The sequence below is a fragment of the Salmo trutta genome, chromosome 20 (genome assembly GCF_901001165.1).
Source record: "Salmo trutta chromosome 20, fSalTru1.1, whole genome shotgun sequence".
Lineage (NCBI taxonomy): Eukaryota > Metazoa > Chordata > Actinopteri > Salmoniformes > Salmonidae > Salmo > Salmo trutta.
In genome coordinates this window covers 46,777,608-46,790,146 of record NC_042976.1, presented here as the reverse complement: position 1 = coordinate 46,790,146, position 12,539 = coordinate 46,777,608, and the positions used below count along the sequence as shown (strand labels likewise).

At 43.3% G+C, this 12,539-nt stretch overlaps 2 protein-coding genes across 6 annotated transcripts; one reads left to right on the top strand and one right to left on the bottom strand.

Moving 5' to 3' along the window:
* Nucleotides 1-71: 71 nt before the first annotated feature.
* On the bottom strand, nt 72-5,354 carry c20h2orf69 (chromosome 20 C2orf69 homolog). Of its 2 annotated transcripts, XM_029703545.1 has the most exons (4): nt 5,071-5,354; nt 4,651-4,943; nt 3,506-3,735; nt 72-1,872 (listed from the first exon to the last, which is right to left on the bottom strand). In XM_029703545.1, the coding sequence occupies exons 2-4, from the start codon at nt 4,936-4,938 to the stop codon at nt 1,395-1,397; spliced, it is 996 nt and encodes a 331-aa protein (XP_029559405.1). In that variant the 5' UTR covers nt 4,939-4,943; nt 5,071-5,354; the 3' UTR covers nt 72-1,394. The 2 variants fall into 2 exon arrangements, with proteins under 2 accessions (XP_029559405.1, XP_029559404.1); XM_029703544.1 differs by having other exon boundaries at nt 4,651-5,354.
* A 247-nt stretch (nt 5,355-5,601) lies between these two features.
* ftcdnl1 (formiminotransferase cyclodeaminase N-terminal like 1) lies at nt 5,602-11,482 on the top strand. Of its 4 annotated transcripts, none has more exons than XM_029703549.1 (6): nt 5,602-6,293; nt 6,919-7,037; nt 7,185-7,280; nt 7,586-7,741; nt 10,064-10,252; nt 10,530-10,969. In XM_029703549.1, exons 2-6 carry the CDS (start codon nt 6,923-6,925, stop codon nt 10,967-10,969), a joined length of 996 nt encoding a protein of 331 aa, XP_029559409.1. In that variant the 5' UTR covers nt 5,602-6,293; nt 6,919-6,922. The 4 variants fall into 4 exon arrangements, with proteins under 4 accessions (XP_029559409.1, XP_029559408.1, XP_029559407.1 ...); XM_029703548.1 differs by having other exon boundaries at nt 5,602-6,367; XM_029703547.1 differs by having other exon boundaries at nt 5,605-5,775.
* Nucleotides 11,483-12,539: the final 1,057 nt, after the last annotated feature.

The window sequence follows — 12,539 nt, the reverse complement described above, 5'->3', positions numbered from 1 at the left end:
GCTAGGTATAATCAACCATTTATAAATATAAAATGTGTTTATGACTGAAAGAACCACTATACACACACACATTCCAACGGTATTGTATCTTTTAAGAGTTGGTAATTTTTTCTAAATTAGCAAATCATACAACAGCAGCTATGGAATAGCATGTCTTAAAAACAAAACAGCATTTAAAAAAATGGAATGGCTATGAAGTAGAAAAGCACATTCATTGTATGTCAGTAGCCATTGAAACAATAGTCACCAGAAATCCAGCATGGTAGTGCAAAAGCAGCTGTATAAGCTTACCAAGAGATATCACTCTAATCTATTAGAATACAGTATGAATGCTGAACATCAGCCTGCAAGATTCATTTAAGCTAACTTCCAACTCAAAGTCCATCACTGAACATGAATCAATTTACAAGAAGTTACAGGACATTCTGACCCAAGCAATATCAGGAAATTGAGTTGTTCCACACAAACACCACCAAGTGTTCCTTGGTGAAAGAGAGGCCCACTCCAAGTCACCACAGTATGTCACTTGACATCAAGACAATGTTCAATGGAAGGAGCTGCTGCATTTGAGGAATAGTCAACTTTTGCCACCGAAATATTGCAAGAAAATAAACTTTACTCAACCACACTGGACATTGGATCAAAGCTACTTTTTACGATCAATGTGTAATATTTCACAAAAAGGCAAGGTTACAATCAAGATAATCTGACAATTGACAGGTCTGGCTCTCGATCTTAAAGACATGCTCCGGAACTTTGGCGACTAGTAAGTACAGCATTTTTTTTTTTTTAAACCTCCCGCTTTGGGCTGGATGTTTCAGTGTAGTTCATACATGCATAATCTATGAGCAGAATTACTGTACTACCTAAATTAAACATGAAATCCCTAGTTAGAAAGTGACTTTACTGGAAGTCGTGCGGTGCCATTTCCCCAATTTTTTTCATTAAAGGTTTGATTTTGTGCTACATACTCTTTAAAAGGTGCATTCTGTCAAATGTTCACATGCAAATAGCCCTTTTTCGGTACAATATGTAAACTTTGTCTATGATAAAGGCCAATCTAGTAGAAGTAAGGAAATAGATTGCTAGGACAAACGACTGAGGGGTGTCTAGATAAGGGCAATGCATTCCAATTGGAATCTGCATGCTTGGATTTTAAAGAAAATTATATTTGAGCCCTTAGATCATGAAATGAGGTCTAGGAAGATAGGGACAGTGATAGATTGACTTCTGCACGAAAGGAAGAACCTAGAGGGATGAATGAGACTCAACTAGCTTTAGCCCCTTGCATTAAACCAGAAATTTGCAGATTGAATCAAGCTTTGCCAGTATTTCTTTCTTTTTTTTTTTTTTTACTTTGCATGCCAATAGACAATCAGGAATGAACAAACACCTCAGAAATCCTGGATGATCCGGAAGTGGTTCTCGATGGACGCGGGCTCATCCTCAAAGTGCAGCTTCTGGCTGAGTCGGGCCCCTAGATCCTCAAGTTTCTTGACAAAGCGCCCATGCTCTCGGCCAACCCAGGCTCGCATTGGGTCACGCACCTCGTACGGTGTCACGTGGGCGTGGACCGCAACCCCGCTGGCCGCTAGTTCCGCCAGCGCCCGTTTGTCAGTCACCCAGGTCTCGCTGCCTCCGGGGTGGCCACCGTCCAGCCAGTACATGTCTGAGAGGCGCTCCACAAATGGCCCCAGCTCCGGGTCAGCCCGCACCCTCGCCAGCTCGTACACCATCTGGTTGAGTACCACGCAGCCTTTGCTGAAGCCCACCACGGCCAAGGAGAAACCCGGGGCGACTGTGTCGCCACCCCTTTGAAGCAGGAGGGGGTTAGGCAAGCCAGCTCGCTCCATGCCGTTGCTCAGCAGTGCCCTACAAATCAGTTATAATTGAGTCATTTGGCAGATTATCTAAAGCAATTTGAGACAACTGCATAAAGTTGAGACAACTGGATAAAAAAAATAAGTGCATTTGGAAAGTATTCAGACACCTTGACTTTCCCACATTTTGTAACGTTACAGCCTTAAAATCCATTTGAGATTTTTTTAAACAATCCTCAATCTACACACAATACCCCATAATGACAAAGTAAAAACAGGTTAAGAAATGTTTGTTAATTTATACAAAAATTATCACATTTACATAAGTATTCAGACTCAGTACTTTGTTGAAGCAACTTTGGCAGCGATTACAGCATCAGGTCTTCTTGGGTATTACGCTAGAAGCTTGGCACACCTGTATTTGGGGAGTTTCTCCCATTCTTCTCTGTAGATCCTCAAGCACTGCCAGGTTGGATGGGGAGCGTCGCTGCACACCCATTTCCAGGTCTCTCCAGAGATGTTCGATCAGGTTCCAGTCCAGGTTCTGGCTGGGCCACTCAAGGACATTCATCGACTTGTGCCAAAGCCACTCCTGCGTTGTCTTGGCTGTGTGCTTAGGGTTGTTGTCCTGTTGGAAGGTGAACCTTCACTCCAGTCTGAGGTCCTGAGTGCTCTGGAGCAGGTCTTCATCAAGGATCTCTGTACTTTATTCCATTCATCTTTCCCTCGATCCTGACTAGTCTCCCAGTCCCTGCTGCTGAAAAACATCCCCACAGTATGCTGCTGCCACCATGCTTCACCGTAGGGATGGTGCCAGGTTTCCTCCAGATGTGACGCTTGGCATTCAGGCCAAAGAGTTGAATCTAGGTTTCATCAGACCAGAGAAACTTGTTTCTCATGGTCTGAGTCTTTATGTACCTTTTGGCAAACTCTAAGCGGGCTGTCATGTGCCTTTTTACTGGGGAGTGGCTTCCGTCTGGCCACTCTACCATAAAGGCCTGATTGGTGGAGTGCTGCAGAGATGGTTGTCCTTCTGGAAGGTTCTCCCATCTCCACAGTGGAACTCTGTCAGAGTGACCATCGGGTTCTTGGTCACCTTCCTGACCAAGGCCCTTCTCCCCCGATTGCTCAGTTTGGTCGGGCGGCCAGCTCTAGGACGAGTCTTGGTGGTTCAACATTTCTTCCATTTAAGAATGGAGGCCACTGTGTTCTTGGGGACCTTCAATGCTGCAGCAACTTTTTGGTATCTTTCCCCAAACCTGTGCCTCAACACAATCCAGTCTCAGAGCTCTACGGACAATTCCTTTTGACCTCATGGCTTGGTTTTTGCTTTGATGTCAACTCAGGGACCTTATAGACAGGTGTGTGCCTATCCAAATCATGTCCAATCAATTGAATTTACCACAGTTGGACAATCAAGTTCAATAAACATCTCAAGGATGATCAATAGAAACAGGACGCACCTGAGGACTATTTGAGTCTCATAGTAAAGGGTCTGAATACTTATGTAAATAAGGTATTTAAAAAATCATATAAGCTCGCAAAAATGTCTAAACCTGTTTCCGCTTTGTCATTATGGGGTACAGTGTGTAGATTGAGGAAAAATAAGCTTAACAAATGCACTGTAGGTAGGTAGTGTTAGTGACAATCACAGTGCTGGAATAAAACATTACAAGATGGGATACCTCAGGTGGCGAAATGCTCCGTAGTCAGGTGAGTGCTCGGGCGCTCCAAACAGGTTGCTTTCCACAAAGTTGTGATAGCAGCTGAACTTGTGCAGGTACATGCGGGAGGCTCGGATCACCCACACGTGGCGGTCAGGGAAGCGGCGACCCAGGGTGAGAGCGACGTTCTCCAGGCTCCAGGACAGCCACTGCGCCCCCTCTGGCTGGAGCGACATCTCCTGCTGGAAGTTCTAGGGATGAGAGATGGACAGAGGAATAGTGGTGTACAAGATAGACGGGGAGGAGTGGGTTGGGTGGAGGCGGAGAGAGGTGGGGAAAAGGAGAGGTGGTCAGTGAAAAGGGAAATAGACAGACGGGGGTGAGAGTGGGGGAGATGGACAGAAGGGAAGGGGCCGAGGATGGAGCGAGAAAGATGGGGTGAGTCACCTGGCTTAGCAGTTTAAGAAGGGTTCATGTTTTTGTGCATCATGGCAACTAAATAACAACCGCATCAATTGGGAGATAAGACCTGTTCTGCAGTGTCATGCAGTTCGCCTAACAATGACCATGAACTAATTCTGAGAAAAAAAGGCTACCCCTTCCGTCAAGTCTAACCTGATGTCTTTGGTCCTTGGGTGGAAGACCAAGCTTACTAACCTAGTTTTTAAACTATCCTCCTCCCAATGGAGTTTAACACATCAGGTGAAAGAGTGGTCCCCATGTGATCATGGTGTGGGGTTGCATACATAGACATTAAAGGGGTCGCATACAATGAACACATTCATTAACAATTGCTGAGCATCCCACTCGCAACATCCCGAGAATACTAACACTCCCTCGGAATTACTAAGACACACTTGGAATCATAACATTTTAGTAGGCTAGCCTGTTGGAACTCTTGGAATGGATGTTATTATTTGTGGGCAGGAGTATGTGAATTCGACACTCCACTTGAAATGTAATCAACCATAGCTGTAACCAATTTAGCTAACAGGATTATAGGCTGGCTACGCAACGGCCTTTCACCCTTATGCTTGGCATCAATTGGCATACGTGTATAATGTTACCAACCTGCATAATGTCATGACAAATAGCTGAAATGTTTATTTGATGGCGAAATAAGTGATATTCAAATGTACCTGCCTGAAAAAACCCACACCTCTCACCTGTATGTCTCCAGGGAAAAACACAACATGTGCACTGCGATCTTCGGCGTCTGAACCGCACCGTCCCTGTGAATCCGAAGTACTGAGTAGAAGCAAGTCGTTGACTCTGTCCGGTTCGCATCCCGGAATGTCGACCAGTCTCCGCAGTCGCGGCGGGCTCCCAGGGCGTGTTTCCTGGACTCCAGGCAGACAATGCTCTGGGGGCTCGAAGGACGATGAACCTGCTGCAGCGCTCATTGCTTTGGCTGCACAATGAAAGCCCGTTGCAACTCCACGGGCGGTTATCATGGGGGCTAAAACCGGATTAGTGTAGTTTAGACGCAAATGCATAGCCAGTTAATGTACAGCATCCGAGACAGACATACGACAATGAACGTGCAAAACGATGCAATATCGACAAAATAGTCATAAACTTTCTACCTTATGTCGTTGTATATCATCGTCAACATCGTTGTTTATCCTGGACGTTGATACTTTTGTCAGCCTGGCGCTAAAGCTAGTACTGTTGTTGTCTTTGCATTTTGGTCCTCCACGTGTCGCTGTTTACCAAGGGCGTCAGCACTGGAACCTCCGGTTCCTGTAAGCGAAATACGAATTGCGCATGATCACAGAAAAGACCATACAATATGAAGATGGGCAGAAACTGCTTCTCCAATAGAAAACCCCGATCACGCTTGAAGTAGACGAAGTCATGGTGTCTTGTGAGTGCTAAACTCATGCACTGAAACACGTCATCGGTTTTAACGGTCGTCTCGCGCCAAACTGCGCATGTGCACACCGTGAAATCAAAGGCAGACCTTCAATACGTTGTTTTGGATAAAAACGTGTCAGTTTGTCACTTTCATGAGGTTGGCGGCCCGACTCTAGGTTGTGCTTTTAGATTTTGAGAAAATGGACAACTAAGGAAGAATTTGTCACTTCTCTAAATGACTTCTGAAACCCCAAACCCTGGCCTGGTCTGTTTTGCATGCCTTCCCGGAAGTCTCGCGATGTTGCCTCTCGGTTTATAATCTCAGTGGTTGAAGATTGAATTTACCACTAAACCCGGAGGTGCAACATGGCGAGAGACTTCCGGGAACGCTTGCGAAGCAGACCAGGCCGGCGTTTGAGAAGTCAATAAGAGAAGTGACTAATTATTCCTTAGTTGTTCATTTTCACAAAATCTAAAGGCACAACCTAGATTCGAGCCAATGTTTTAAGTACTTGAACATCTTATTACGCTAACCTCGTGAAAGTGACAAACTGCCACGTTTTCATTTACATAAAAATAACTTTTGTATCGAAGTTGTGCCTTTGATTTGACAGCCTGCACCAGCGGAATTTGGCGCGAAACGACAGTTAGCCCAGATGATGTGTTTCTACGCATGAGTCGGGGAAATCGGGGATTTCTATGGTTTACACTAGTTACCACAGTCACCATGTCAAAATTGGCTGTCGTAAAAAATAATGTAAACGAAAATGTGCTTTTTGGTATTAATTGAAGGTTAGTCATAAGGTTAGTAGTGTGGTTAGGATTAGGTTTAAAATCTGATTTTAACCAGAGAATTGTAGAAATGGGCGGGGTTTATGACTTTGTGGCTGTGGTAACTAGCGACGACCGATTTCTATTGGAGAGGCAGCTTCTGAATCACAGATTTTGCAAGGTGTATACATTTTTCGCTTTACAGTAGACACATGATTGACTGTGTTGGCATTTTTCGTGGTTATTAGAACGCAAGTATGACATTATGGCTACATATCAGGCCCGCACGAGAGATGTTTAGCATGTCATGTTTTATATGTTAATGAATGCATTTATGAACTGCGCTTGCTTTCTAGTCTTGTGTAACTGTATTGGCCATGTTTGGATTTGTATCATTTTGGTTGATGACAACATTCAAAGTTAGAAGTGGGATGTTCCTTTGACACAGATGCGTTTGTAATTTTTCTATAAAAAAAATGTACTCCATGTTTATGTTTGATATGTTGTTTATGTTATGATGGCGAGATATCACATACTTTTCGATCAACCAAGCTGCAGTTTGCCACAATGTTGTAGACATATTGACATTTTTGGGATGAAAATGTTACATTTCTCCATGAAGTTGTATTTAAATGGAGTAAAACAGATGGTTTTGAGAACTTTTCAAGCATCAGAATATAGTAGAGAGACCCAAGGAAATACAGTACAGTTGTTAAATAACTGGTGTTTAGCTACAATTTGTATCGGGTGAAATAGACCACTGCAAAATCAGCCTACCTAAAGTTCAGTGACATGGGTTCCTTCAGGGGGATGGCTCATAGTGCCATAGGCCAGCGTCTGGTCGCCTGCCTCCTCAATGTCTCAGAAGCCCGCAGGAAGGAATTGGTGGAAACAGTGGCCAGGGCAGCTGTATTTGACAGTAATGGTGAGTTACCACTGTAAAAATGTTTCATTGTTCACTGCATATACAGTAGTAACATAGTGATAGGAGTGAAAAATAGTTATGATTTAACAAAATATCATGGTTTCTTCATGGATTTATGCATCTTTCCGATTGTATGCATCTTGTCAGGCGGACGGCGAGAAGGGACAACAGTGCTCAACATCTTTAATGACCAAGACTACAACCGGTCTGTCATCACCATCGTGGCCAGTATTGACTGCATCAGTGAGTCTCTGTCCTTTTTATTGGGGGAAAAACAACAACTACGCTAAGGGACATTTCCTACAGGCTTTGTTCAGGATCACAATGTTACAATAAATATGACAAGTACTTTGCAAAGGTCTTCATTATCCTCCGACAATCTTTTACTCTTATGAGGGGCAGTGGTATAGTAACCCCTGAACATGGCTGCCTAAACATTTTTCAAGCAGACCAGGAATTAAGCACCCTAATTTAACCAATAACTGAACCCTTATTTCACTTGTGTCATTCCAATAATAGAAGGCGTTGTCAATGTGTTTCTGTTGCAGAGGAGGCAGTGCTGTCTGCGTGTGAGCAGGCCTGTCGACTGATTGACATGAGTGCCTATGCAGGCGGCCACCCAACGATGGGCGCTGTGGACCTGGTGCCCCTCTACCCTCTGGGAGAGGAGGTGGGACTGGGGGACTGTGCCAAGGAAGCTAGAGGTGTGTGTGTGGTGTGCGTGTGCCTGCATGTATGTGTCTACACTTTAAAGCTTTGGCCCCCTCTTTCTCTCTTCTCAGTACATCATGTTGTATGCTGTATAAGTGTGCATTGAGCGGCACCTCATGCAGTGGTGTATGTACAGTGTCTTCAGAAAGTATTCATACCCCTTGACTTATTCCACATTTTGTTGTTAAAGCCTGAATTGAAAATGGATTACATTTTTTTTTCTCACCCATTTACACACAATACCCGATTCACTAATTTGTTTGTAAACAGTTAACAATCCAATTGGCTACCACATGTTCTTGTCCAACTTTCAACAGAGTAGCTAGCAAGCAACAAGATATGCCAAATAACTCAGATTTGACCATTCAGACACAAATCACATTGTCAGGAATCAGACCTCAAACCACTTACGACAGTGGTTTGAAATGTGGCTCAAAATATCCGATTCATTTACATTTTTGGCTGTTCAGCTTGCAGGAAAAGGAACTGATTCGAATCGGATATGCATGCATTTTTGAGTTGAGTCACTTCAAACTGCCAATGTGAACAAGGCTTATGATTTTTCCACATCTGGATTGTGCAACATTTGCCCATTTATTCTTTTCAAAATTATTGTTACCATTTTTAGGTCTTGCCATAGATTTTCAAGTGAATTTTTTTTCATTTCAATTTTATTTATTGTTTGTTTTTTAACCCTTTTTTCTCCTCTTTTCGTGATATCCAATTAGTACAGTTTAAGTCGGAAATTTACACACACCTTTGCCAACTACATTTAAACTCAGTTTTTCACAATTCCTGACATTTAATCCTAGTAAAAATTCCTTGTCTTAGGTCAGTTAGGATCACCACTTTATTTTAAGAATGTGAAATGTCAGAATAATAGTAGAGAGAATTGTTTATTTCAGCTTTTATTTCTTTCATCACATTCCCAGTGGGTCAGAAGTTTACGTAAACTCAATTAGTATTTGGTAGCATTGCCTTTCAATTCTTTAACTTGGGTCAAACGTTTCGGGTAGCCTTCCACAAGCTTCCCACAATGAGTTGGGTGAATTTTGGCCCATTCTTCCTGACAGAGCAAATGTAACTGAGTCAGGTTTGTAGGCCTCTTTGCTCGCACACGCTTTTTCAGTTCTGCCCACACATTTTCTATAGGATGGAGGTCAGGGCTTTGTGATGCCCACTCCAATACTTTGACTTTGTTGTCCTTAAGCCATTTTGCCACAACTTTGGAAGTATGCTTGGGGCCGTTGTCCATTTGGAAGACCCATTTGCGACCAAGCTTTAACTTTCTGACTGATGTCTTGAGATGTTGCTTCAATGTATCCTCATAATTTTCCTCCCTCATGATGCCACCTATTTTGTGAAATGCACCAGTCCCTCATGCAGCAAATCACCCCCACAACATGATTCTGCCACCCCTGTTCTTCAAGGTTGAGATGGTGTTCTTCGGCTTGCAAGCCTCCCCCTTTTTCCTCCAAACATAACAATGGTCATTATAGCCAAACAGTTCTATTTTTGTTTCATCAGACCAGAGGACATTTCTCCAAAAAGTACGATCTTTGTCCCCATGTGATATAGGACTCGTTTCACTGTGGATATAGATAATTTTGTACCTGTTTCCTCCAGCATCTTCACAAGGTCCTTTCCTGTTGTTGTGGGATTGATTTGCACTTTTCCCACCAAAGTACATTCATCTCCAGGAGACAGAACGTGACTCCTTCCTGAGCGTTATTACGGCTGCGTGGTCCCGTGGTGTTTATACTTGCGTACTATTGTTTGTACAGATGAATGTGGTACCTTCAGGCATTTGGAAATTGCTCCCAAGGATGAACCAGACTTGTGGAGGTCTACAATTTTTTTTCTGAGGTCTTGGCTGATTTCTTTTGATTTTGCCATGATGTCAAGCAAAGAGGCTCTGAGTTTGAAGGTAGGCCTTGAAATACATCCAGAGGTACACCTCCAATTGAGTCAAATGATGTCAATTAGTCTATCAGAAGCTTCTAAAGTCATGACACCATTTTCTGGAATTTCCCAAGCTGTTTAAAGGCACAGTCAACTTAGTGTATGTAAACTTCTGACCCACTGAAATTGTGACATAGTGAAATATAAGTGAAATAATCTGCTTGTAAACAATTTTGGAAAACTGACTTGTGTCTTGCAGAAAGTAGATGTCCTAACCACCTTGCTAAAACTATAGTTTGTTAACATGAAATTTGTGGAGTGGTTGAAAAATGAGTTTTAATGACTCCAATCTAAGTGTATGTAAACTTCCTACTTCAACTGTATGTGTTAACCCATCCTCTCACCCTGTCCAGCGGTGGCTGCTGGGCTGACTGAACGGGTCAGTGGCACCAGTGCTTTCTTCTTTGGCTGGGCAGACTCACCCCAGCACCGAGGCCTGGCGCAGAGACGCAAGGAGATGGGCTGGTTCAGGAAGAATCCAGACACAGAAGCCAGCCGACCAGACGTGGGGCCCCTGCCACAGAAACAATATGGCCTTACAGGTTAGCACTTGCTTAGGGCTTGGCGGTTGGTGGATCCCCTGTGCATGCAATTACTGAGAGGTGATTCTTAAAACATAGGGTTAGGCTAGATTGCATGTTTCATTCTGAGGACAGGCCCTCAGTGCCCCCATATTACACTCTCATGAAGTATAGCACAGAGAGAGCGTACCCAGTAACCACTAATTGGACACATTTGAATCTCTGTACCTTTTTGTTCGCACCATCTTGTGACTTTTTGTTTGATCTTCTGACCTTTGACCCCACCTTTGCCATGCAGGCATCGGAGCTAGTCCCTACGTCATGAACTGCAACGTCACCATCGACACCCAGGACCTGGCTCTGGGGCGCAGCATCGCCATGTCGATTAGGGAGTCTACTCCTGGGGGGATACCGGGGGTGCAAGTGCTGGCCCTGCCACACGAGGGTGCCGTGGAGATAGCCTGCAATGTGGAGAGCATGAAGGGGAACCCTCCTAGCCAGGTTGGGGAGCGGGGCGAGCCGTGGCCCACCTTCAGTATTGGTGGGCAGCTATACTGCCACGCCCCAGCATCTCTTATCACAGCTAGGGTGGCAGAGCTGGCAGGATGGCAGGGGGTGGTCACTAAGGGCACGGCGCTGGTGGGGTTCACGCCCCATGAGTGCAGAGGCCTGGCAGAGAGAGCTTTGTCATTGGGCATCGCTGAGTTTTGGAAAGAACTGCGCCGGTTACACATGTAACCTTCCAAACTTTACTACAAAACCTCAACGTTTTGTATTATTTAGGTTGATTGAACGAAGAATGTAAAAGGACATGCAAGCTGTTATCGGCAAGGTTTACAGCATATGAATTGCACAAATGCACGACTATTACACAACAGTTTTGAATCTGTGGGCTCTGGATTTGATGTAGCACATCTGAACAAGGATATTGTACAGAGAATCTTATTTAGTGTGGTGATCATGGTTGAAAACATCAACGCCATAGACCTTAACTGCGATCATCTTAATATAAGTACTCATCAAGACACAAAGGGACAAATTACCAATTTAGAGTTGAGGTAATACTTTTTTGTAAACCATTTAACGATGTCAGTGGGATACTTACACAATTTATTTTGTTAAGTGTGCATATCTCAAGTCAGAATAACACTGAAAGTGCTGCAAAATGTTGCAATTTATTGCTCTAGTAACAGGTTAATCCTTCTTTATTTGACATCTATAAAGAATAAACATGACTTTACTATAACTTTACTATTTTCGTATTATTGTTTATAATTCTACAAAAAAATATATATAATCATGAAATATATTAAAGGTGCGTTCTGTAACATTCTCATGTTCAAAACTGTAAAACTACCATTAACATTGGACTCAATGAGAGTAAAAAAAGCAATTGTGTATCCAGACCAAAGTGTGTACAGCGTCAGCCAGGAAAGTTCTGGCCACCTTCAGACAAACAAACGTGCACACTGTTTGGCATGGTAGAGTTCTTCGCCGAGACGTGTCAAAACGCATAGACATTTGTTTGCTCTGTCTATTTACGTCGTTAATGTCCACCACTTTGGAATTTGGGCGATGGTCAGGTCATTTCCTGTTTGATATAAATAAGGAACTGTGTTTACAGATGGGTCCTTGGTAATTTCCTGTAATTAAGCATACATTGGTTTTAGTCAGTCAGTCTGCTGAAGGCAATTTTTGCCATCCAAGATACAGATGCATAATATCCTAGAGAATTGATGTTATGTATTCATATGGGGAATAGTTTTTGCATGCGCTTTCACTATACGTTCAATTAATTGCAATATGTATGCCAATTAAATGAATCTATACTGAACACAAATATAAACACAACATGTAAAGTGTTGGTCCCATGTTTCATGAGCTGAAATAAAAGATCCCAGAAATGTTCCATACGCACAAAGCTTATTTCTCTCAAATTTTGTTTTTAATCCCTGTTAGGGAGCATTTCTCCTTTGCCAAAATAATCCATCCACCTGACAGGTGTGGCATATCAAGAAGCTGATTAAACAGCATGATAATTACACAGTTGCACCTTGTGCTGGGGTCAATAAAAGGCCATTCAAAAATGTGCAGTTTTGTCACATAACACAATGCCACAGATGTCTCAAGTTTTGAGGGAGAGTGCAATTGGCATCCTGACTGCAGGAATGTCCACACGAGCAGTTGCCAGTTCATTTCTCTACCATAAGCCGCCTCAGATGTTGTTTTAGAGAGAGAGTGTGGGCGAGTGGTTTGCAGATGTCAACGTTGTGAACAGAGTGCCCCATGGTGGCAGTGGGGTTATGGT

Coding starts and splice junctions, on each gene's coding strand:
- c20h2orf69 (XM_029703544.1), bottom strand. CDS start 4,980: ATGCATTTGCGTCTAAACTACACTAATCCGGTTTTAGCCCCCATGATA. Junction 3,736..4,650: donor TTTTCCCTGGAGACATACAG/GTGAGAGGTGTG, acceptor TCTCATCCCTAG/AACTTCCAGCAGGAGATGTC. Junction 1,873..3,505: donor GGAGCATTTCGCCACCTGAG/GTATCCCATCTT, acceptor ACTGATTTGTAG/GGCACTGCTGAGCAACGGCA.
- ftcdnl1 (XM_029703546.1), top strand. CDS start 6,905: ATGGGTTCCTTCAGGGGGATGGCTCATAGTGCCATAGGCCAGCGTCTG. Junction 7,742..10,063: donor CTGTGCCAAGGAAGCTAGAG/GTGTGTGTGTGG, acceptor CACCCTGTCCAG/CGGTGGCTGCTGGGCTGACT. Junction 10,253..10,529: donor GAAACAATATGGCCTTACAG/GTTAGCACTTGC, acceptor TTTGCCATGCAG/GCATCGGAGCTAGTCCCTAC.